The sequence below is a fragment of the Mercenaria mercenaria genome, chromosome 1 (assembly GCF_021730395.1).
Source record: "Mercenaria mercenaria strain notata chromosome 1, MADL_Memer_1, whole genome shotgun sequence".
In the NCBI taxonomy this organism is placed as follows: domain Eukaryota; kingdom Metazoa; phylum Mollusca; class Bivalvia; order Venerida; family Veneridae; genus Mercenaria; species Mercenaria mercenaria.
Genome location: NC_069361.1, coordinates 58062196 through 58089795, shown reverse-complemented (window position 1 = coordinate 58089795; position 27600 = coordinate 58062196). Strand labels below are relative to the sequence as shown.

The 27600-nt window shown below is 35.4% G+C and overlaps 1 protein-coding gene across 8 annotated transcripts in view; it reads left to right on the top strand.

The window, feature by feature from the left end:
* LOC123536450 (delta-like protein 1) overlaps window positions 1-27600 on the top strand; it is a 228983-nt gene that overhangs the window by 195041 nt on the left and 6342 nt on the right. For 7 of the 8 annotated variants that reach the window (XM_053548896.1, XM_053548869.1, XM_053548870.1 and 4 more), the window contains 7 exons: window positions 11691-11865; window positions 12019-12339; window positions 12777-12837; window positions 18415-18672; window positions 22400-22460; window positions 23665-23795; window positions 24935-25318. In XM_053548896.1, the coding sequence (XP_053404871.1) occupies window positions 11797-11865; window positions 12019-12339; window positions 12777-12837; window positions 18415-18672; window positions 22400-22460; window positions 23665-23795; window positions 24935-25318 (1285 nt within the window). In that variant the 5' untranslated portion in view covers window positions 11691-11796. Of the gene's footprint in view, window positions 1-9353; window positions 9508-11690; window positions 11866-12018; window positions 12340-12776; window positions 12838-18414; window positions 18673-22399; window positions 22461-23664; window positions 23796-24934; window positions 25319-27600 lie in introns of those variants that run through there. The other variant, XM_053548902.1, reaches the window with a different exon arrangement.

Genomic DNA, 27600 nt, shown 5'->3' with positions numbered 1-27600 from the left:
TTACATGACCGTTATTTTAAAAAGTAAACTTTCTCATAAGTATCTGGTGACATATCGTGCGGACTGTCAATCTGAAACAGGGCTTCCCAATGAAACTTGTAAAGTAAATATACATAAGAACAACATTGGATATTGGCTGGGCGATTTATGTAGAGTTACAACGTTTATTTTGCGGAATTACGAAAGCCATAAACAGCTATTTTTTATTTGCATATCTGTAATATTAGCAGACGTGTTTTCATTTATTGAGCCTTGTCAGGTATGCTCTTATACTGGCTGATTCCATTTTTGTATAAATATGTGCAAACATGTGTACAATGATGTCAGATCAACGTTGGTCTGGTCAGTGACCCAGATGGGGCCATATTTACATAGTGTGTATTTGTTTCTGCTTCATTACTAGCTTTTCGCATGTTTCTTACAAAAACATACGATCTATACACTATACTGATGAACTAGCGTTAAACAAAATCTGGACTGAAGAAACGAAGAAAACTAAGGGCTGGAACAACAGTATGTACGAGCGAATCAGCTATATCGCCGGCATGATTTTGACAGTTTCATTATTTCACTAGATGTAATTTTTCTTAAACCCGTGATATTTATTATCAGTTATGGGATGATAATTCACAAGTCATCTATTTTTTTTGGCAATCAATAAATCAGGCGCAGATGCGATGAAAATCGGGTCATAGTGGCGTTGATTAATTTCTAATCTCAGCAACAATATGACATGTTGGATGCACCCGAAACGTGAAACCCAATAATTATCGTGCCCATGTTTATGCCACATCCTCACCATGCCCTCCTACCATACAATCAAGCGACTTTTCTCTCGTGTTCAATATCTGATATAAGTACCTGTAAACACTTAGTGACGACAACACGAAAACAAGATCACCCGCAGATTTTAATAATTGGGCTTATTTTTATAAGTATTAAAAGTTACAGGGCATGATTGAAACCGTCATTTTGATAACAGAGCCGAAATACTATTACAGTTTTTATCAATCCCTGCAACCCTTACGGTGTACCGTTTTATTTAATGTTGAATGGTCAAAACACACGTACCCTTTAAAAGGGATTAAAGAAAAATAACTGGGAAAAAACACGTCTCTGTGTCCCATACTGCACAAATGCTTTGTCCCGAAGGCTCATTGCAAATTATCACGTCAGGAAACTCATGCATCATCGGTGCCATTCCAATCGCCTGCATTAAGATTGCCCCCTTCACTCTGGTTTGTATTAATTACATATCTAGGACTCATTCCGTGCTTTAATGCGATATAACATCAGAGATCATTAGCCGGCACATTTACATTAACAGCATAGCAACATGGTATAATTTGGATAATGACATTAGAATATGTCCCATGAGGAGAACGAGTTACGACTGATACTTTTTTCTACGATTCCATCAGCGGGTCCAATGAGACTTGTAAAATTTCATTTATAATTTGATTAAATATTTTTGTTCATCATTTAATTCACCACGCATGAAGACTAAAATTGTACGACCATGTTAGATTTTCATTACTGTTGTCATCTAAATCCATGCAATATAAGATTTAATGTGAGTGTATAAAACTTAAGACATCGGTTTTCTTTCTTGCAGAAACCACTTTTGAAATTTGAATGGACTTGAGGCCAAATTAATAACTCAAGTGTTTCGCAATTATGCCATTGTAGTATTACTTGCTATGAAGTGCTGGCATGTGGTTTGCGCACACGCCATTTGAAGTATATTTCCAAACTTCTTAAATTTATTATTCGCAAAATTAGCTGCACGTGCTTTTATAACGGACATATTTGACAGTCCTTTTCATATTGCTTTTTCATTTTCATTAAGCGTTAGCTTTGATGTAGCAATATAACCATTGGGGTTTCATCTAGCGTTTTTCCTTTATCCGTAAATCATATTGTCCTAAAGTGTTCTACAAACGAGCCGCTCAAACCTGACCGAGCTGTCGTTAATATCAAATCCCTATCAACGTCTTAATAGAAAATTTCTCAAAAGGTTGGTTTGGCCACCGAATAAATATACTTAATACACAACTGATAAAGCTAATTACCAAGTCAATAGAGAAGATAGCTGTCAAATATCTAGCCCCAAACCGTAATATTGTCCATCTTAAACAGTCACAAACAGTTAAATTCAATAATTCCACGCTGATTTGATCCAGTCCCCGCAGAGGAGTAAAGGTCGCCCTTTGATGATTTTAGATGAATAAATACGATGGTCATGGGTTATTACATGTATCATATTATCTCTTGCTTCTGGGTCAGACGAGGTCAAGTACGCTTTAGTTTCTACATTATAGTAGGTACATTCACTACTTTTATGTCCGTGTCCAGTAACAAATGACGAGGCTCGTACCCGCTACCTTTAGGCGACACCGCAAGCAGTGCTTCAGTTATATCTCAATACTCAATCATACCGTCTTTCTTTTCGAAAGGGTGCTAGATGTTTATCTCTAGAATCACAATTAGCTCGAAAAAGTTTGGCGAGATTGATTGTATTAAAAGTAAACTAAGTCATACTATAAGGGCTGTAACAATTCCATTATTTTATCATTTGATGGCGCAATGCATCTTTGAAAACGTATCGTGTCTGTAATGAAATCTTTTTACTGCAGAAGCCATCAAATGCCTGTTTGAAGTCTGAACATTTCATGCCTTATCTCGATTGGCTATCAGAGATCACGTGCCCCACGCAGCACGCGCCCGTCAGGGTGCCGTAAAGCGCCTTTTCATTCTGTCTTATCCGTCAATCAACTCGCCATGGTTATTCGTTAACCAACACACGGTAAAGTTCTGCAGAGACGCTAAGGAATTGTCCTTTCTATGTAAAATGCCAGAACTCATAAAAGTGGTATAGGTCAAGGCCTCGGTTACAGTTGCATCGTTTTCAAGACTGCAGTTCTTTTTTCATTTACAAATGCATGTTTATGAGGCACTAGTATACCAGTCGAGTTCTTTTTCCTGCATGATATGCTCGTATAAGTGTTCAAAATCATTTGATTATTGTAAAGCATAACAGGTTTTATTCACACAGTCCAGAAAGTGTCCCTCGTATAGTGCTCTCTAAAACTTTAGCAGCGGATCTGTAGATACCGTGAATGTTTACTTGATTTCCTAACAAATGGTAATACATTCAACCTTTGAACTGTTAATTCAGAGAACATAAACTGTAAATCACCGAAAAGAATAACACAAACAGAAGTTTACTTTTTCCATATGGTGAATATCCATAAAATAAAAATGTGTTCCATTAAACGTCAAAGCGCATGTTCTATGCAGATGTTTTAAAGATCCAGATGTACATTGCGGCAACTTCCAGTCGCCATTTTACAAAAACTACTCGTGCCGAAGGGGCCTTCTGGGAAACCATAGACTAACCAGCACGTGCCGCGTTTAAATAAATGTGAAAGTTGAAAAAAATATTGTTCCATCGTCAGAACTGTCCAGGAATGTAGAAATGTCAAACCGACGTTTATACTTCCGTATTCTTGCCGACATATTTTCCACGAAGGTTCCGTGCACATAAGACGTTAACATTTTCTTTACATAAATATTATTGTATCCGACATAAAAGAATGTTACTGCGCTATTTAATTTCAAACGTGTGTTGTAAAGATGCAAAGATATTATCATTAATATTTAGTAAATGCACTTGCACTTTTGGAATACCGTTAGACATGTATGTTTTGCATCATCCCCGGATCAAAAATTATTCATTTCTTACAGTCTTACGAGATGGTTTAAAGAACATCTAGGAGATAATACACCTGGAGTCATGTCGATTTTTTCCAGGTTTTTTTTTAAACATCTGTAAAGCATACGGAAAGTTTAGACGTTCAGACCGTGAGAACTTGCGCTCTGCTCGGAGCGCAACGAGCGGATAGGAAAATAGCAGTCTGCATATGTTGTCTATTTTGAAAAGAAAACTGATTACAGACAACATGTATTATTAAACGCACAGGTATGATATGCAGTCATTGCTTGTTATACGCCAAATAAATTGGTGAATATTATAATTCACTGACTGAAATATTTGTCATTGCACGTAAGAGCGTTAAACACTTATTAGTCAACTGATTTAGCAGGCAGCAGGCATTAAAGTACATTTGAAAACACTTCAGAGACATTCTCATCTGGGTTCAAAGAGGATGTGTATTGTAACTATTTTTGCCATTCGTAATAATCATAATAATGTACAAAATGGGGTCAAGAAATACAATACTGAATGCATCCTGAAATAGACAAATAGATATAAGTGGTCAGTTACGTTATCATTTTACACTTATTCTGTATTAATTTTGTTTGAAGACGACCAAATGTTCATGATATTTTTGCGGGTGAAACATATTGACACTGTCAGTTATGATGTGTTTACTTTGGTAATCTTTATAAAATACCCTATCCGTTCCCACTTTGTCCAGGCATTAACACTAAGTGAAGTGATTAAATGTATCCAGTTATACCTTCACTGATGAAGACATTTTGTATCCAACCGGAAGCTTGCAAAGCCAGTTTGCGCATGACCTCTCACACAGGCACCTGATTTAGGATGCATGCTCATTTGCAAACTTTTTGCTTCAAAGAATGTAATTTCCGATTTATGGAAATTGGTGTTCTTTTTATCGATGGGATTCTTTAAGGTGCCGTTCCATCAAAGTGTTTTCATATATCTTGCACCGGAAGGCATGAGATTTGATACATATTCAAGTAATTAAACTTTGTAAACTAATTGCCTGCGTGCAGTGAGCATCCGCCATCTTTTCTGTCCAAAACTAAATATCGAAGTTAGTTCACGGGTTTTCCATGGGTCCACCTAATGTATGGTATACTTGATTGTGACGAAAGCTTGGGTCGCCTTGTATCGTCTTGAGAAGAAATAGAAAAGTCGCCATAACTGTGTACGGGTGCGACCGGTAGCATCACTCCCCATACTGTCGTATAATGCACCTGTCAATATTTTGCCCGCCCAGGGGGGCGGCGGGCTGACCCAGGGGAATTTGACATTTCAAAAAAAATGTTGTCTAAATCCCCACCCTAGAGACAACATTTTTTGTCTAAATCCCACCCTAGAGCCTTGTTGGTACATCAAATGTTTGTCTAATTCCCGCCTGTCGGGAATGGCCTTTTGTCTAAAGTCCCGTTTATGCCCGCCGCTCCCCCGGGCGGGCAAAGTATTGACAGGTGCATAACTTTTAATAACACACCGAAATAAACAAAATCTAACCGGAATGTGTGAATATCTACACACTGAAATAGACAAAACTAGTCGGAATCTGTCAATGTCTACACACTGAAATAGAGAAAACTAGTTGGAATCTGTCAATGTCTACACACTGAAATAGACAAAACTAGTCAGAATCTGTCAATGTCTACACACTGAAATAGACAAAACTAGTCGGAATCTGTCAATGTCTACTCATCGAAATAAAATCTGTGGAAAGAAATATAACTAGTCGGAATCTGTTATTGGTGACTTCTTGTCGCTTGAACTGTATATAAAAGCTGTGCAGTGTATACAATTTGTTAAAGTTCAAAGGCTGTACATAAATCATTAAATTTTCATTTACCTTATCCATGTATACTCTGTTTGGCGTCTCAGTGCTTTCTCCTGTGGAACAACCAGCCTATGGCTCATCAGTTCTGGTTATTTGCTAGAGATAATTCAGTTCCTGCGTATTTTCAAAATTTGTAAAAAATACGAAACGATTCACTCTCTACAACTGTTGTAAAAAAAATCTGTGATTCTATTTTAGTGATTGAAATAGATCATGTTAATGACTCGCACGTGCGGTTTGTAATTTTCTAAGTGCCTTCTTTGCATCAGTTATTAGAAAAAGAAATTATCTACAACATACATTGTAGTATAGCGTTAGTGCCATGAACCTTAGACAATAAAAGATATTATAAATTATAATCCAGATCGGGATAAGGATTTCAGTTGTAAAACTTTGGATTTTAAAAACTTCTTACAATTTTCAATTAATAAAAGATTTACTTCGCTTTTGATGAATGTTTATATAACGCTATTAAATTTCACCTTTGGAATATTTTGTATATAATAATTACGATTTGTTTCCGTTTAATTTTTAACAAAATTATGAAGACAGGGAGGTAACGCATTACGGTTTACCTGCCTATTCGATGATAGTGTCGCATGATTTATCTGTATTGTCAACCGCTGGGACAGTCTCCTCTATCCCATTATTTTTGTTTCATTGAGTTTTATGACTGTTTTAAACGTATATATCTCTCTTCTGGACTATGCATTGAATTTTAAAACAACTGCTTCAAATGCTTACGAAGTCGTGAGATAAAATCAAATCAATGAGGGTGGGTCCGGTCAGAAATGGAATTCAAAAAGCAATATATCATAAACAGTGGTCGATGTTATTGTTTGTTTGTACTGTCACCTGTTGCGCTGCGGCAGCAGTAAATTAGAAAGAGATACCGTTACATGTCACGTGACGGGCGACAGATGGAATTGTCGTGTGCACCTGTCACCTTTAACCAATGTGGCATCCTTATATATAATATTATTTAATTATATGACTCCTTGTGTAAATCGCCGGTTCCTTGTTTGTTCTTACTGGGCTAATAAGTCAACAATTTAAACAAAATAAAACTGTAAAATTATTTTCTGACTTAATGTAATAAAACACTTCTAGAATGGCTTACTGGTCAATAGTTAAATCTGTGGACCGGAAAGCCATTCAGTAATGTTACTGTGGTTAACTACTCATAAATTACATTTTCTTACGCTCATACAATATGAATATTGTTTTATGGGTGCTTCTGTAGTGAAACTTCTATAACATATTCTGGCAAAATGTTTAAGTTATCGTTATACAAGCTTCCCAAAATTTACTAATTTTAATTACTAACAAACAGTAAAAATATGTTTTGTACAACATGCTTAAATAAAATACAATCAATAATATAAGAAATGTTCAAGTAACTTGATATCAGTTAAGTATTTAAAATCGGGTTAGCACTGTTCACACAAGAAGATTTTGAAAGTTTCCACCATATACATAACAGAAAAACTTGTGTGTGTGAAAACTAAACCATCATGTATTTTAGCTGTTACATAACTGGAATGTTATATACATGTCAGTGGAGTTTATAGCAATTAAAAAACATGGTAATTATGAACGTCCATTTAAAAAAGGTGTTAACATGTTGCGATCAATTAAAAGTTTGTTGACAATGTCGTCTGCTGAACAAATGACCGTAATTACTCAAACCAGATGGTTTTCAATATCAGGCATATGGGCTAACGATCAAGAAAAAAGTGAAGATGACATGCTTTGTCAAGTATATTTGTAGTTTGACTTTAAATAACATAAAAACTACATTTATGTTAATCTTTGCTTTCATGGCAGTTTTAAGTAACTCATATATGTATCTGACATTTTATTTCGTTATTTTTCCCAGACACATTTTGCTGATCAATCAACATGTGTCAAAACAACGTACTTTATTTGGGATTATCAATTTATTAAAGAACGCCATTCACTCAAGTTTTAAACTATTGAATTGTCTCCCATTGATTGAATAGCGACAAGTGCTGGTCTTTGAGCGAGTTAATCTGACCATTTAACCTATACGGCGCCCTTGGTGACCAAAATCGGATGATTAAGTCAAAATCGAATGATTAAGTCAAAATCGGATGATTAAGTCAAAATCGGCACCTTGTTAAATAATTTAATTAAATCTGTTAAAATCACCTTAATCCAGTTTTGTAAATGATATTAAAGTGTTTAGAGACCAGTGATTAATATTACTGATTTGATAGGTTGGTGATGTTCAGACACTCGTGAAGATATGCCGACAAATGTCTAGCTGTTTACCATTGTCCAGCAAGCGTGAAAATCCACAAAATTGCATCAAAGGCATACTTTTGCATGTTTACACTTCTGTAGATCTAAGTATTTCAAATGCAGTGAAAAACTTTACCCCACACCATTATCATAACAAATGACTGTGAAAACCATGGGCTCAGTAATGTGTAAAATTGTTATTCGTTCAATTTCAATTACAGTTTTTGTAAACGGAAAGAAATTGTTCCTCCATAAAGTTATCCCGTAACAGAACGCCGTTATCTTAAGCAACAATCAATGGCTCGGTCGTGTAAATTGATTTTGTTCATTTTTTGAAGTCTTTCGGGTTCATAAGTTTATCAAAGACATAATCAGTAAATGTATCTATTGAGAGTGCTTCTTCATACCTTAGGTGTTTTTATTCCCATTATTTTGGCTTAAGTTCTTTCATATACATTTTGTATTTATCATTCATCAATAGAGTATGAATCATATCTCGAAAGCCTTTCATCATGTGAAAAGTAAAATGATAAAAAATGAAAGAATGATGAGACTATTATCCCTTTAAAAACTTCTACATGAGAAACTGTTACCAAAACAACTTCAAACAAATACAGAAGTATACATACATGAAGTAATTTCGTGTAAAATTTTACAAAGCTAAATGCATTCGTCATGCCCCGAGTAAGGGCAAGTTTATTAATGGGCATTTTTCATTGCACCTGCCTTTTATGCTTCATCGAGAAAAGCGTCCCGATAACCCCCTCCTTTGAACCTAAGTATTTACAAATACACTTATTTCATAGTAAAGTGCATATAAGGATGCATTAAGGATTTCATGCTCTTTCCTTATTCCCTATTTTACCTGTTGCTGTCGACTGCAGACACCCCTCTCATTGACTATATTCACCTGTTGGGCACAGTCATTTTGCTCCAGTGAAGGAGCCGATAACAATTAAATGCAAATAATGATGTGTTCTTCATTTTTTTTTTGTATTGTACTGTCTATCAATTGTAATCTCTTTCAAATCCGTTTTTCCATCTAGTCGTACACCCTAGTGAACATCCGTTTGGAATAAAACTATCAAATCGCCAGGCTAAATACTTCAATTTTCCGTCAGGTGATATTGTACACCTGTCTTTAGGAAAGGGTCGTCTGTTAAAATGCATTTAATTTTCGTGATTTCCGTGGGTGTTATGACTACATGAATGGCTACTTAAACACGCGCCTAAAAAGACCAAGATGAAACCGAATATCTTATGAAAATTTTTGATTTTATTTAAATGTACTTAGATATGAATTATTAGATATTTATTATTGCATAAAATTTATTTTTCACCTGTTCCGTATGTAAAAAGATATTGGCGCGAATTACTCAAGTATGTACTGGCACGCGAACATCCTCATGACATCTCGGGCGTGACAATATCGATTGGCTAGCGTACAGACTAAGCCCCGCCCATATATTGAGATACCTGTCAAGATTGGCAGGTATCTCTTAAATTGCATGTATAATGGCACACGACAAGTGTACAAATTATCAAATAATTGGAATACATAACTGATTGTAATGTTATCAAACAGCATTTGACAACTTTAATTTTGTTTGAACTGGCAATTTGTGTGGACTTTATTTATTCTGATAACTGGACATATCAATGATATGTAAGTAAATATCTGTATATTTTCATATTTTGTTAATTTGTTGATGCACTCAGTGGTCCCATATACTCAAAGAACTGTAAAATACATTTATTTTTATAGCTCTTTGATATACTGAAGTGGTTATACCTTTTTTTAAATAACTAATATATTGGGTAATACTGTCAGCCAGAATAACAACAAATTATATCTAAAAATGTATTCTATGATGTTAAGAAGATCTAATAGTCATCTAATTCATTTCGTTTATTTCATATAGACCCAATGTATATTTTGCTGTATTTTCACTTTATTGATTAACGTTGTCTTCGAATTAGTGCAGAGAATTGGCAACAGTAAAGACAAATGACATGTAGGATTTGCTCCCCTTTGACTGGATGACACTGCTCCTTGAGCTCACAATCGCGACAATGGTGTTTTTGCTGTTTAGATATTGGTCAAGATGTCCAAAGCATGATTTCTGTCAGTGTTTGATTATCTGATTATTGCCGGACAGTGGCGACAAACACCCAGTGGGTTAAAATGCTTAAATAATTCTATGCAACAGTTCTTCAGTTTATCTGTTGCACCATCAGCCCATTAAACTCCAGCGGTTGCGATAATTTACCAATAATTGTTGGTGCATCAGACATAGCGCGTGCTGATTAAGTCTAGTGTCTAAACTTTTATACCCCTTTATACTTGGATAAGTACGATAAAACCATCAAATTAAATAAGTGAAATGTCATAATTAGCACTATCAGCAAGCGGCACCTGTACCAATTGTTTGCTTAGTTCTGTATATCACAGAGATCCATTGTCCGCTAAATGATGTTCAGCACCTTCACCAATCGTGTCTTGATATCTTTTCGATCACTATCGATCTTGTCTTGTGTAATCTGAAAACAAACATCGTTAAAAGGATCATGGTAAACACTAGAAAGTGGAAGTGCATCTTTAGGGACAGATTTCTATAGCCTTGCACGGCTTATCAAAACAACAACAGGTGGACCAGCCATATGTCAACCCACGTGGTACGACAATACACAAAGTCCCGCCAAATTTTTGTATGTGACAGACGGCAAAAAATCAACAATCTGAAATAAAAATATGCGTTATTAAGGCCTTATATAGATATTTCAACGTGATCACTAAATCGTGTAAATGTTTATTACTTCTATGTTAACTTCTTTTTGACTATCTACCTTGTTTACATTTACGGCACACGACAGGTGAAATTATATGCCCCGTTGCCTAGGAGCCACGCGACTATATTCGCCATATAAGGAATCAATTTAAATATGAATAAGCATCCACAAAAGAGGCAGGTGCTTGTTGATACGACAGCTGAAGGTACAAAGAACATTTTATGACCCCAATTCATCAACAAAACGAAGGTATTATGGCTACTCACCTGTAAATGCAGTGAACTAGCGTAGTTTAAGCAGGTTTGGGTTATACCTATATTTGTTTCAAGTCGACGCATTACATGTGGCCTTTTTCAGTTTTTATAAGTGATTTATCCGTTCACTTGCCGGGAGGATGCTGATGACCATTTCAGTATTATGACAGACAGATGTGACATGTTTGGATTCATTTCATCAAACCAAAGCGTAAATTTGACCAGTCAAGTGTACAATGTTTTTACCTGCGGTGCGTTCGGAAACGCTTTGTTCACGGCAGCCAATATCATGCACTATACTTGGTTGAATATTTGCCGATCTCATGCTCCCTTAAACATCAACAATATTTTCTCTACGATACATTAAAATCTGCTTTTCATAAAATTGCAACGGGATAGAGAGCCGAGATCAGTTTTACGAAAATGTCTTTGGCGCGAGTAGTTCACGAGCGCGCGCGTGCCAATAATTGCCTTATCTATATGGACTAGAAAAGTTCTCTGATAACTAAACAGCTTCTGCTTTCACACAAAATTCTGGCACCAGTTGTCAAGTTTAGCAGTAGGACAACTTTAGCTTTTCAATTATTGTTGTTTAATCAGTAAAATAGTTCCACATTCTGCAAACGTCTTGTTAAAAGGTACAAGATCAGCGGATTAACTTCATTCTAGTCTGTGTTCTTGTGTGTATAATATCGGTATTTTGTTTTAATGTCAATGTGTGAATGCAAAACCTTTTGAAACTGGATTTACGTTTATCAAATACTATTAAATTTTACGATAAAGCATTAGTGTTTCTCCATTACAGCGTGCCAATCAATGTGGTAGGCGGAGCTAGACACGGGAACGAGGCTGAGTATTAAAGCCAATATCAGAATACTGTACCGGTGCCAAGTGTACGGTAAACAGACAAAATGAAGTTACGAAAAGCAGCTACACTAATTATTCTTGGGATTTTACACATTCTAATTTTGTTACCAAAGGTAAGAATGACTTTTCACAAACATCAAATTGTTCGTGACATTTTTTCGTTTTGTCGTATTAGCTTTATATAAAACTGAAATGTCAGAATGTGGTGGCACTATACTTTGAATCGTAACAGTTCCTGATTATTGTTCACTTCTATTATTTTACAGGTACTCTGCTCAGGTGTATTTGAATTACGGCTAACATCTTTTACAAATGTGCGAGGTTTGGATTATGATGGAAACTGTTGTAATGGAGTATATGGAAACTCGAACAGAGGTCACTCAGGATCTGTGTGTACGGAACCTTGTCATACTTTCTTTACTATATGTTTAACTAATTATATGGCTGACATTCCAGAGGATTTAAATAAAGAAAAGTGTCTTATTGGATATGTGATGACTAATGTTCTTGGAGGAAATAATGTGAATTTTGAAACCCTTGAAGGATTTAACAACGTATTTATGTTCCATTTCAATATCTCTTGGCCGGTAAGTACTAAGCATTTCACAGAATATTCTTATGTTTATGTGAACATTATTTAATTGTTGTTGTTTTGTTATCAGATCAAATGCGATGAGTTAGTCACATTTTGTATTGTATTTAAAACTGTATTGATCTGAACTAAGAAACACCATAAGTCTTGAAACAGCTTGCGCAAAAAACGAGAACATTAGTGAAGCCTTTTAGCTTTTTCAATAAAACAAACAGGTTTTACTTCTATTGAAATATGCATCAGTTTTATCATTTCAACATGCATTAATTAGATTACCAACTGGTAAAAGGATTGCAGAACGTAAAATGATTTATTTATCTGCGTTAAATGATTTATCTACCAAAGTTCAAAGAAAGCACACAATCCCTGTCATATTGATTCGACCGTTTTATCTGCATCAGTGTATAATCATATACCTTTTCATTTTTTCAGGGAACATTTTCTATCATTATTCAGGCTTGGCACGATGTAACCTTAACAAATTCAGATACTGGTAAGTAAGACCATGTCACTTGTGGCAAAGTTTTCACAATACAAGTCAATGACGGGGTTGAATGGTTGGGGATATGCAAGATGTATAGTATGCACAAAGGAGAAGGGGTTTAATCTGGCAGTTATAAAGTTGCAAAAATGTTATTTAATTCGTGAATGTTTATGAGAATGTGGAAAGTAGATTGTGATTCATATGGATTTACAAATTTCTGGATTACAAGTGGATGGTAAATTGGTTGTTTGTGCAAAAAGTGAACACAAGGTTTTGTTTAAAAGATACCAGAGTTCGGATTTATTGCGATGTATGTACAAACAGGATTCTAAATGAGGGGCCCCATGTTGGTCAAATGTTGGCATTCTGGAATAGCTATCATGCTTTTAAAGCTTTGAGTAGCGCACAAGCGCATGTTAAGAATTCGAAAACGTGGTTACTATGAAAAGTAGCCCCCTAGTATAAACAGAAGGCCAACATAAAGTAAATGGATGTCAAAGTGAATTAGCTGAAAACTTCTCTGTGTGGATTTTTATGAATATTTCTCTTTAGATAAATATCTGTGAAGTCATTGCTAATACTAGCACTCTGAGAAACATTGAGTATTTAAAATGTTCATGACGTTTTGAAACAAAATGGCTTGTATGTTTTAATCACAATATCAATGAAAAATTTTGTGAAAAACAGTTTTGTGGTGCATTATAATGCACTTTAAGAGCAGAAATACGACTGATCGGTGAATACGGAGACAAAGTGGTCGTAATACTTTTAAAGCATATTTTTATCAAAGTAGCCTTGTACTGGCTTTCAAAACGAATAGGACCTTATGAATGGAGGGATTTAACCTTCGAATGGAGTCAAACGAAAATATCATGATATTCTTTAAAAAATATTACTGGATTAAACCTGGAGAAAAATAACATTCTTATACTCAATAATGTGCAACAGATTTCAAACACATTTCATCACAACAGAGTGTGTCTTGATGGTTTAAATAGTAATATTTCAAGCTCCTTTGTGCATACGGGTATCCGATACACATGAATACTACAAAGGGGAGATTTTAGGGTCGTGAAGCAGTTTTCTGTGTAATTATATTACCAGTAGTTAAAACCCCCAAACCATCTGCCAGTCTCGAGACGAGAAGTGCGCCAGTGGTGAGAGATCTCATGCGTTAAACAGATTTTATATTTTAATATTTTACTAGCTAGAGTTTATGAACGTGGAAAACGCCATATGCACTACGTACCGGAAGGTTCAATTAAGCGATGAAAACCACACAAGTTTTTGTGGAATTTCAAACTGACTGGTATTTTTTATCGACACTTTATGTGTTCAGTTTTACACTTAATATAGCTACTTCTTTGTCGTATCGTCTGCGCTCTTCAGACTACCCTCTCTTTGTAAAGTTGACTGCTTTCAAATTTGAAGTTTTTAATCTCTATTGGCAACGGGTGATAAGGCCATGAAAGATTTTATATTTTTATGTCGAAATTTGACCCTTTATTTTTTACTGCTTTTGATGTAGATAATCGTTCAAAACAATTTGTTAAGGAAGTTGAACCTCTTTCCACCTCTGCTCTTATTAACAGCAATATACAACTAACATACCATATTGACAGTCTGATATCACGATGTTCGCGATAAAGCTAAGCAAGGTCGTGGTCATTTTTTGGCATGTAGAACGTCAGAAATAATGATGAAATGTTTAAATTTTGTGTGTCGTGAAAATTTGTGTTCAAGGAACTCTTCAGTCTTATCATAATTAAGACTGTAAATTGGTGTTAGGCTAATGTCCTCAAGTATAAATGTGTATAAATGATACCAGCTATCTCTTATCTTATAAAGCATTTCTGTGGTCGAAAACTTTCTGACAGATGCAATGGTCCCCTTAACAAGGTCACGTGGACTAACAGATTGTGTAAATAATAATAACAAAAATACTAAGTTAAAAGGCAACGTTTTAAAAAATATGCACGACCCCCTTTGAGGCCGATTGACTATCATTACGACATAATAAGGTATATATCATAAAGTCGAGACCCCTGAAGAGACCGCTCGTCAACGCTTTGTATAGATTAAAAACAGTGAAATATTAGATTTTAAATTTGTCCTCTTAAAGTGTAAGGACCGTGAGAAAAAACAGATGAAAAATTTTATCAGGTAGTAAGCAGACGACAGTTAAGAACTAGGTCACGAGTTCTAGCCTGCCGATTTGGTTGCTGAGAATGAAAGAGGACCCTATTGATTGAGGCGTCGATTAATCGTAAATCAATATTATGTCTTTGATTAAATATGCTTTTAGATTTACTTGGGAAATGTTGCATGCAAATTGTTTTCTCACCAGGTAAACCTGTTAAACAATAATCATAAACAATTTGGACAGGTTTACCGAGAATCAGGTCATTTCCGAATACTTGCTGCCAAGTTTGCTCTTGAACCTTTCTTGTTCATATAATTTATGTAAACACTCACATGCCAATGATTGAACCCTCATTTATAAATTGTTTAATTGTTTCTACAGCTTGACTAAATCACATTTTTCTCGTTTCTGCAATTCTACGAAAGGTACACATAGAAAATCCAGTTCTAACTTGTAGATCGTTAATTTCTATAGCAACATGACTGTTTTGAAAATAGATCCGTTGACATTTCTAATCAGAGTACTAAATTTCCAAGTGAAGTTTCTAATTTCATCTTTGATTCAACAAGTCATTAGCTAATTCATAAAGGAAAGAAGCAAACTCATTGTTATTTCTTTTCATTAATGAATAACCTGAACAGCTCGACAACGGTCAAAGTTTCAGTCGTTCCTGCACCTTGTATATCATGATAACAATCCAAGCTGATGTACATGTTTGATACATGATTTGTACGATAATGTTTTCAGTCGGAGCATGTTAGCGAGCAATTCAATACATTTTCAACAATTTCAAATTGCAGAAATCGTTTTATCATGGCTGGTGGTTTCTATGGTATTATATTTGATATCGTTCATTTTGAAATGGACACTTGAGAAGGAATAAGAGAGATCTTTATTCCATCGCATACGTGCACAGTCTTGCTATTTCTTCTATGATATTTTATGACTGCAGAGCGATTTAGTCACATCTCCATACCTTTTTCATTTTGATAAACAAGCAGAAGACTTCATCCAAGTGTCATCCTTAAGCTGTTACTTTAAAGACTGCTATGGAAGCAATCAAACATCTCAATTTAAACAAAGGAATTAATGTTTAGTCCGGTGAATCAGACGTTAATAGAGAAATTAAAGATGACAGTGTCAATAAGGTCCATAAATCACTTGTCCCGGACACCCTTATGACACCCCAAATAATCGCCGTGACACATTGTAACGTAACTGCTCAATATTGAAGTTGACATTTTACGTCTGCATCCAACTAAACATATTTGCTATGTGCAGTGGTGCACCATTAAACGGTCGACATACTGAATCCATCGCCATTTTTCACTTTTTGTCGATATGCAGCAGATTGCAATAAAATGGATCGTTTACACCTTCCAGGGAAAGTCCGTTTTGCCGTTACATGTATGGAAGACACACTTCTTTAATATATATACCAAGTTCATGGAAAACTTTTCAAGTACTTGTTTTATGCATGTATCTGTTTGTTGCTGTAGGAATCGAACAAAATAGTATTTCAGTTTATCAAACATTTATATCTAGTTGAAACGAATGAATTTCTGCTAACTGTACTAAGACAGCGACCAAGTTTTATGGGGATAACTCAATGTTTTGGTCAGGGAAAATTTTCAAGTTCAGCGTTATCTAAACCTTGTCTATAATAGCACTAGCTTTTATCGGTAATTTATATAACGTTTAAGAATTTTAGGAATTTACGTACCAGCAAATTTTACTCGCAGAACACTAATTGTTCGTAAATTGGCTAGGACTGTGCTCCAACATCTTATCTACAAATCAGTGAAGATTGGTCTAAAATTCAAAAACTGGCTAATGGAGAGAATTAATTCTCCAAAATAAACAGATGTATAGAATGACAACTGGCTTTAGTAGTGGACTTCATGAGATTTAAATTGGCCCTTTTCTTTACAGTAATGACCGCTGCATGACTAACCACGAGTCTAAGGTTAAGCAGTGCATAATTGGACAAGACTATTACCTGTTACATCTTAATAAACGTGGCAATCATTGCCAGTGATTGTTTGAGACCGAGTCCATCATTTACTGGGTAATAAAAGCAGCTATATACCGTATACATGTCGTGTTTTTCACACCGCAGTTTGTAACTGTTGTCACAAAAGAGGCTGGTGTCGTCAGTGGAGTGAAGGCTCTTAAGTCAAATAAAATACGGAACTGTGCTGTCCGATTTATGATCGAAATTATCCATGATATTACCTGTTTGTTTAGGTGACCTTTTTTGTTTAATTTTACCCCAAAGTTATTTTTTTTCCTTCTGGACACAACTTGTTGCGTCTCCTTTAATGTACACTCAGCAGGGATAAAGAGGTCAACTGTTTAATTTACTACTAGGTTTCTTTGTGCTCTAGAACCTGTTTTTCTTGACATGCTGTACCGAGAAAGAACATGTCAGGTTCATGTAGACTATGGTTAGAACAACCCTTTGAAGCGGCCATTCGCCTCTTTGATCCAGGTCAAACTCCCCGGAACATTATTCCCAGACTGGCATCGCTCCATCTTAACAAGCATATCTGACAAGATAGATTTTCACATCGTAATTTTCCCATGCTGTAAGCTAGCAAGTATAATGAAGGAAAACTTCAATTTGAATTTGTGTAGTTTTGATTCATTTTATTCAGCCGACTCGCCTTATGATTCTGTTAAATGGATCAATTTTGTGGTATCACATTAATTACCGCTTTCCATTGTGAATATTGAAAGCTGTTCTTTAGTTTGATCGTCACCTGTTCCTCTCAATGATGGGGTGTAATTCAAGCTCCGCCACAAGGGCACTGCAACACTTTGAGTGTAAAGCAGAGTCGCTAAACAAGACAATGTGAAATTGCTCTCGCGACCTTCAGTTACCCGTACTTTATATCCAGCCCGCGCATCCATCCCACATTCTCTATCGAAATTCATTCTTCTCCGTGTCAAGAGCTTTTTCTCACGCTTAAAATGATTTTCTTTATTATTTATGTTTACTTTTAATTGACCATCACGTGAAGTGAAAATGAACTACTTTGACATTATTGTTGTTTATGATGAACCTGTTAAGTTAATTTATTGCTATTAATCTTCTGCTTCATAGGTATTTCCAAGGCCAACAATTTTGTTCAAAATGAACTGAAATAGTTTTATGTCTGACTTACACTATTAGTGAATGGTCATTTTGTTGAGTCAGTGTCTGGTGAAACAAATTAGTTGACTTTGACACTAACCAAAAAAGAAAGATAAAAATGACGCACGCTTCAGTCAACGGACAAATTGTCTGACCAAACGACAAATTAGTTGATGACTGAAAAGTTCTTTTCACCAGTTTCGTACAGAGTTAATGTACTGTAAGTTGACAGCAGCAGACGAATGGCGGTCGTCTGCTGCATATCCTGTTTAGTTTTCTATTTTTGAGTTATCGTTTTCAATTTCAGGCAGCCCTAGACTGCAGATACACAGGCTAGCTGCACAGCGGCAGCTGCAGGTGGGACCAGAATGGAGCAACTTCATTAATAAAGCCAACTGGACAGAGCTCGAATACAAATACCGGGTTCAGTGTAGTAGCGATTACTATGACGCCGGCTGTTCGACCCTCTGTAGACCGCGGAATGACCATTTTGGTCATTATACGTGCGCTGAAGACGGTTCGAAGGTCTGCATGCCTGGCTGGAAGGGAGCGTATTGCGATCAAGGTGAGTCTCGGTTTGAAAAGTGGAAAGGGACAGGGGCTATAAACCAGTATCATAATTCTATGTTTTATATCAATTAAAAAGAACTAGTTCCTGGTTTAAGAATGATCAACTTGTTAAGAGAAATGGTACACAAATGCTTCATACTAGACAGCGTAATAATCTATTGAAATACAGACACTTATACCGTGTTCAGACTACGTTTTTAATCCTACATTAACTTGGGTTTATTTTTTAAACTCGTTTGCGTCCACACTATATGTGGTGTTAAACGTGAATTTTGTAAAGGTCAAGTGGTTTCTGTAATGTAGCATTAAAACTACCTCGGGAAGTGGTTTTAATACTACATTAAAAAGTAATGCTACATTATTTTACAAATGTGAACGCAAATGTGGGTTATAACTGGTTTTACAATCCCAAATCTACAGATCTTACCTTTTGGAGAAAGAATGCCATGTGTTTCTCTTTTGTATCAAACAATTGATGCTGTGGCTGGCAAAAGTAATTGGACTGTTGTTGAAACAAAAACATTAAATTGCAATAAGGAGTCAATGAGTCATGCTGACACTCAAAATGGACAATAGATGGAATGAACAGAAATCCTTAGATGAACACAGAAGTTTAAATATTGATGACCCCTTTTTGTTTCTGTTAGCCTCAATTCTTTGTAACCTTTTTTGCTTATTGCAAGATATTTGTTAACTTCCAACATTGCATGTATATATTTAAACCACATTTCTTTGCCTAGTGTGGAGCAAACTAGATTATATTTTGATGGGTTTTGAATGTCAAATACCAATTATAGCCAATTAGTGCCTAATAAAAATAAAACCGTTCTGCTAGTGTGAACACGGCATAAGTTAAAGTAACAGTTTTTTTATTGTATGTTCTACAGTTATAAACAGTTTTGTTCAATCCTATTTCGATCTAAGAAGATTAATGCGGATATGATATTATCTTTCACAGTTTTGTTGCCCGAAATTCTTGGTAAAGTTTAATCCTCAGTAGTTTTCTTCACAATGTCTGGGAGAGGTGTCTGTTAAGAACAATGTTGCATTTTGCATGCAATGATTGGACTATAATTGAATAATAATTATTTCTTATAAACCGCCCTTAAACTGTAGTATCTTGGCGCCACAGTCGTTGTACGGGAACATTACACGAAGAATTTTGCCTGAAACGCTGTCATATCTCGCGATTAGCCCTCACTGATCTGTTAATCATTTCTGAGATATTAAAGAACCTGGCGAACACACAATACTCTTCATCATTGTAGCAGGCGATAATTAAATTTCTTGTATGGACGGGAACTTATTCTTTGGTAACCAAGGTATTTTGCCCTCCAAACAAAACATCTGTTGTCTAAAAGATAACGTCTCCACATTGAACTCCACCCAGTGATGTTGCAGACGACAGTACAGACTCTTTCGATCTGTGTATCATCGACGAATTTTCAAACATTATTATAGACAAATCAGCGGTATATATTTCTCAAGGAGAAACATGCTCACAATCGTTCGTATAATAAACAATTTCGTCGATTTTTATAAGCTCGCAGCACTTCATTCTTTACCAGTAATTTGAAATTCTGGACCAAATTTTGACGAGTCATCAGTATACTGTGACAATGAAAGAGGGCACTTTATTGTGGTGTTATTCTAAAGCTCTGAAATATTGAAACGCTTTCAATTCACTGGTGAGGCAGTGCCAGCTGTTTCCAGTGACATACTTTTACCTGTTTGCTCTCAACTCGGGTCGATTTAGGTCTGTTTCATTGTATGTGCCTGAAGTTAATTTTTAATTTGTTTGCTTTAGTATTAATGATGACTTGATCTCTCATAGATAAAACGAGATCAGCATAGAACATTCAGAATGTATTATCAGTTACTTAATATGTACCGCGTTTTTTCGTGTAAATATATTTTGAGATATGTTAATAGTGCAAGAAAATCGTGTTGTTGATTTATATCTGATGACAATATTTACTCTAGCGTAAATCGCAGCTTACTATTACGTGAAATACTTCCGTAACTTTATAAACTACATTAATTTTTGGCGGGTAAAGTCAGGTGTTTTTCGGTTACATTCTCGTCTGCAGTTAAATTTAAATTAGTCAATTTCCCTGTATAATGTGAAAAATTGAAATGTCGGACACGAGACCGGGAACAAATATTTTACATTCGCGCAAAACATAAGCTAGTCCCAAAGGCTATAGAAAATCAGCGACAGATGTTGCCTTCAAGTCCATCAATACATTGTACGCGAGCAGTAAGGCCTGGGTTTTACCTATACAGTATAAAATAAAACCTCACTAAAGGTTCAAAATGGAAGAGCATGTCGAACTAGAAAGTAAACACCGAAGTTCAGAGAGCGTACCGTCAAGGTTCTTGGTTTCGGTTCCATTTAAACTTGTTCAGAAAATAAAAACAAGACTGTTTTCTATTCAAATGAAATGGCTGTTGTTATTCGGTGTGAAGAAAGATTAGTAAACAACCTAGCAGTTCTTTATATCGGCGATTACGATTCCATGGAAACGAACCAGCAATTTGTATTTTTTTGCTAGTAAGTAGATTCTCACCTGTCACGCGTACGCGCATAAAATGCGGTAACATGCGTAACATGCGCTACCTTTGAGTGAAAGAGATAAAAGAGAAAAAGTACAGCGTAAAATGACAAGAAGAAAAACATTGACAAGAAATAAACATAAGGGCCTGAAATTCGATGTGAAAAACCTTTTTTTCCATACTTCGTACATGATTTAATCTGCTGAAATGAAATACCATTTTTAAATGTATTTATCAGATGCGCATAAATTATGGAGGAAAAAACACCAGTAGATTTTGTCGCTCACGTTTTTTTGCTATATTTGGTTAAAGCTGGTGCAGCCATTCAAGGTTATTTCATTGAGACAGGCTCTGTACAGGTTGACGTATCGCCCCTTGTGTTAGCTGAGGCAGATGGTGGTGAAATTCCTGCACATTTAAATGACATAATTGACAAGTTAACAAAAGATTCAACAACCTTTGTATCAATGAGTTATTGCTTAGCCCTGAGATATTGATGTACATATTGATTTTTTTTGTATTGGTGATTGTTATCATTAAGGGTAGCTGGTAACTTTTTGTTGATTTCCAGTCCTTCGGTTTATTTGACTTTGGGGCAATAATAGTAATTGAGGATCATTAGTACAGGAAAAGTGTAGGAGATACTAAATAAAACGTCATGTTAAACAAATATATAAACTAAACGCCTTAAGCAGTTCAAATATTTCAAATATGTTACAAAATTTAAAAGGAATTGGTAACAGGTCGAACATTGGTCGGTAAAAAGGTCTGTTGGTCATTCTAGAAATTGGCTCGGACGTTTGATCGAAGCCGAATGCTTTGGCTGACTAAATATTTGACCATTGGTGAACAAATATTGACCTTAATGTTTCTTTCTGGTCTGTTGTAAAGGGATTGTTTGGAATATTTCTAACAATCAATTGGAAATTGAGTTAGAGTAAATGAATACAAGTATTTGACGAGTGATTCAGGAAAGTTTGTAACATTTCAATGTAATAAATTGTGTTATTTAATAAATGTGTTTATGACTTGAGATTTCACTATTTTATCGGGCGATTTCAGTTATATGGCTGTCCATTTCACCAACAATGCGTCTGCTCATCTCATCGAAATTGCCGTCTATTTCCTAACCACTAATGCCTAATTTCCGTATTTTATGTTTGCAGCAATTTGTTTGGATGGTTGCGAGGAGCAACACGGTTTCTGCGACAAGCCATACGAATGCAAGTACGTATAATACCACAAGTGGTTACTAAAATTCTTTAAAGTCAAATACATTTCTTAATATATATGTATAAAACCTTGGTTCTTTTATTCTAATGGGACGTATCTCGTTTTCAGAAATACTTGACCTCGAATTGCTTGCAATATTTTTTGCGGAAAGTATGAATTTGTTGAAAGTTTCGATTCAAGGTATGGGTAGAAGGATAAATGTTGAAAGTTTCGATTCAAGGTATGGGTAGAAGGATAAATGTTGAAAGTTCCGATTCAAGGTATGGGTAGAAGGATAAATGATATAAATTAGTTTGAGATATTTTCTTTTGGCTGTTTTTATTTACATTTTGATGGCTTTGTAAATACAAAGAAGATTTCAAAGTACACAAACTTTCACAGTCCCTTAAGCACAGCTTTATCGCGGCTATCATGATCTAATTTGATAAAATCTTATTCATAACAATATGCCCTCAGTACTTTATAGACTGAACGAGGTGATGAAGACAAACCTAATAAAGTGATACTTAAATCTTATCTGTTTACTGTTTAAGATGATTTTAAACCTCCGCTACCAAACTGTTTGCTTATGCGGCACGCGAATAAAGCGCGATTTACAAAAAAGAAATTTGCCTTTAAACCGCACTAATCTTTTATCCAAAGAATCGAATTTCTTGAAATCTGGGCACAAAGAGTTTAACATTTTGATCTTATTTAACAGCTGTTCAGCTGAAACTTGTATAAAAATCAACAGTTTTTGCCCCGACAATGGGAAACACCATCGCGATGCGGCTGGACTAATTTTGACAAAGTAAGACCAAGACTCCCTTTGTTACGAAAAGCAATACACAAAACATAATAAGTTCTCTAATTTCGAACAAGACGTGGCACATTAGAGGCAGTAATCGTGTAAACTGCCGTAATTGCTTTTGTTTGAGATTCAGATTCCACTATTCGCGCCCTACTGCTATTAAATTTTACTCCTTTAAATCTACGAACAAAGACCAGGGTGTAGCATTGCAAAACATTTACGAATAATAATCTGAAGAAAATAGTTTGATGATTAATTGAATATGAAAAAGGCATAGCACAAATACTTTATAGTATTTAGTCTACGTTACAAATGAAGTTTGTTAGAAAAGGTACCCACTTTTATTTAACATTGCTATTCATAAAGTATTGTATTTAACTTGTACATGTGTGTGTGTCTGTGTTTCAGATGCCGGAGTGGCTGGGAGGGTCCATTGTGCACCAAGTGTATTACGTATCCCGGATGTAGTAATGGAAATTGCTCCAAACCATGGGAGTGCAACTGTTTTGAAGGCTGGGGAGGTCTGTTCTGTACACTAGGTGATTATCTTCGAATAATACCACCAAATGATTCTAGCCAACGTCCGTGCAGGCATTGGGCCACCATGTTTTTGTCCACACTTACTTTGCGATATACGGTACCCCTGTTTCAAAGATTCACTGACATTTGTTTTTGAACAAGTGAAATGCCTTTATAAAACCTCAAAGGATTTGGAAGTCATAAAACGTCAGTTTCTATATTAGCAATGAATATTTAAGCAGAATTGAACATTTATTCGTGTCCCCAGTCGACGGTGAAATCATAAAACGCGTGCTTAATGTTCTATCCGGGTAGCGGAGTCAGTGGGGAGAAAATCAATATCTTAGCATTCTATCTTCACGGACTTTACCCTATGCTTGTAACAACTCATCCCACTCTGTTTAATCATTGCATTGCGAATATACGATCATAAGTTCATAACATGCTCCAAAAGTAAAGAGGCGCATTCACATTAGTTATTAATGAAGAAACATTGCTGCAGAAGTTTTACGATATTTTATTCGAAGATTTGTTTTACCTGATAGTTTTATGCCAAAAAACCCTGCGTTTTTCTACTCTCTATTTTAAGGTTTTAATTATGAGTTCAAAGTCATAATATTCTTCGAATCAAACACTATACAGACCCTATAGCAACTGTAACTGCGCAAAATCCGCAACAATGCTCTAAACAGCATGCTCCGTTTTTTTCTAGCTTTAACACGAACTTACTTTCATTACAGTTCATAGAAATAATGAATTCGCATAGCACATGTGACCATAGGAATGTTTTTTGTCGTGTTTTTTTGCTCGTTTTGTCAAGAAGTAATTTGTGAAATCTATAGGTGCAGTATACTTATGAACAAGCCAATTAAAACAATCTTACATTTCAATTAATTCTACAATTGTATTTCGTGCGTCTGCATCTAAAATTAGAATATTCATGACTGCATTCGATGAATGGATGTAACAAATGTCTGGTACATGATCAAAATTTGGTTTCTTCTCAATATATTGATTTCAATCTGTGACCAGTTTGTCACGTGCGCCTTGTGCCCCTGCTGTTTGCCTTGGTATTTGCGTCCTGGTATAATAATTATGTCCAAAATCTCCATAATGATATATCCAGCCATTTCTAAATATATAAATATTTTTTTTACAGACTTGAACTACTGTACACATCATACACCATGTCAACATGGCGGCGTGTGTCAGAATACAGGAAGCGGAAGTTACACATGCTTGTGTCCGGAAGGATACTCTGGTACAAATTGCGAGCGGGAAATCGACGACTGCCTCAACCAGCCATGTCTGAACGGAGGATTTTGCGAGGATATTGGTACCGGATATTCTTGCAGGTGTAAGATTGGCTTCACGGGCAAACGTTGTGACTTAGCTGCAGAGAGTTGCGAGAAAAACCCATGCAAAAATGGCGCCACATGCATCGAAGGTCAAGGGTCCTATGTATGTCAGTGCAAAACTGGGTTCACAGGCCGGAACTGTGACCAGGAGATCTACGAATGTGATCCAAACCCTTGCCAAAACAGTAAGTGCATTATAGTTTAGCCAGGTCAATACCAGCGTCTTTTAACACTTATTTAAGTGGAAAGATACCGGGTGACGACGATCTTCTTAAACCTTCTCCTAAACTTATCTGTTAAAATTAGATTCCGGGGCTAAGGGATGAACACAGATTAAAGGAATGTCATGGTTTTGTTTTATAATCATGAAGTCAGAAATATAATGTACTAATGCCATAATACCTTGCTCATACAAAACATATGTGAAGTAGACGCTTGGCGTACAATAGCCTTGTGAACTACATAAAATAAAAAGAGTTCCATAAAAAAATTCTCTTTAGTACTTTAACTAATTCATACACTGTCTTTTTATCTCAAAGAACTCGATAATGATAATACATGATACTTCAGTAATAGATAGTTCTTGTATAATTTAGTCTACTTTCAAAGTAGTTGTGCTAATACTTCAGCTAATAAGCCATTTCTTGGTCCGTCATTCATTTCAATTTTAATCTTGCTGAGATATTTATGCCACTATTTGATGGCGTTACTGGTGGAAGACGTTACGAACATACGCCAATCATTAGTTAGCCCCTCATATAATGATGGCATGAAACTCAGAAATAGCAACTTGCCAGTGAAAAACAAGTGATAATTGGAATTTTCTGTCATTATTCTGTAACAGTGATGTAGCGATGTTTTCTAGAGCAGTTATTACACGGAATAACAATTTATTAGCATCAGCCTTGGTATTCACACAATGGCGTACTTTCGTTATCAATAGATTCCATTTGATCTGCAAAATTACAAATTGTAGAAAACATGATCCTTATTTACCATAACAAGATTCGATTTACTCTTTACAAAATTTTGAAAACCTCCTAAATCAATATAACAATTATATGTGAATGGGCGACCATAGATTAATTGAACTTCTCAAAGAAATCTATTGATTTTGGCACATGTAACCATAAGTTGGGCATATCCTGAAAATCAACAGTTAATCCCCCGATCTAATCCTAATGAAGTGGCTAATTTTGATTGAATAGCTGACATTTACACAAATATTAATCCACCCTATTTCCCCAGTTTTAATACAATTACATTTTTATTACAATCAGTATTTTAATTATCAAGATATAATTAGCTAAAGTTGTATACAGACATGTTAAATTAAATATTTCTGATAATGTTTTGAAAGAAATAAAAAGAAAAATTTAAATGGGAAAAGCCTTATACATGGACGCAGTGACTCCTATGGTAGTAAACGTTTCGAGCTTAAAATAAACAGACGTAATTTTGCGTAAACCTGGCATGTCAGTACTTATCTAGTACAGATAGCATGAAATTTGCCATGCATTATTTATAAGGGATAAAAAAGATATTTTTAAAATGCAGCCACAACACAGAGTTACCTACGCCCCTGGGAATATCAAGTACATCTTAGATATATTACGCTTGTACATTTTATTATAATACAGATAATTGAGACATTTAAAGGTCCACTACTAAGGAAAGTGAACATTTTAATTTCTTTTAAAAAGCACAGAAACTATTTCATTTTATTGGAAAATGAAAGTTGGTATGTAGAAATTCGAAATAAATCGCAGTATATGTACAATTATTTTTCTATGAAGTATGAAGAAAGTTAAAAAGACCTGGGGGGTCATTCTGTCGATTCATTGAAATTTCAACATAATACACATACATTTCTTTGAGTTCCAAAGACCTTCTGTAAATTTTGACCTGCCAGTCTTCATTATTTAGTGTCTTGCAGAAGTCTATGCACTGGCTATGAAAAAATTGCCAACTCACTTTCCCTTAGTAATGGACCTTTAAGCTTGAAACATTTTAAATACAACCGCGCGTCTATATTTTATTTATTCATTGAATTGTCTGGAAAATGTACGCATCAATAAGCGCACGTCATTTTCCATATTAATGTGTAACTTTTCGCAATACTCAACTGATCGATTGCAAATGCTATGTGTATATCTCGCAACCACATAATATGAAAAGTAAACAGAAAACACCATGTGAAACAGTTGATTAAATGAAAAGACTACATAAAGCAATTTTTCATAGCTGTTGTGCATGGTAAATTAATTTTTGTCATATTGTGGCAGGCCTCGGGTAATGTAGTAAATCCCTCACAAGCTGGCGCCAAAAGCTTCTCTGTTCAATAAAAACCGAAGGACACTAGTATATTTAGGAAAATTACTGCAAAACTACATACTTAAGCGATTTTTATCGAAAACCAGCAGTTTAGTACTTGTAGTCCGAAATTACTTATATACTTTCCACTGCG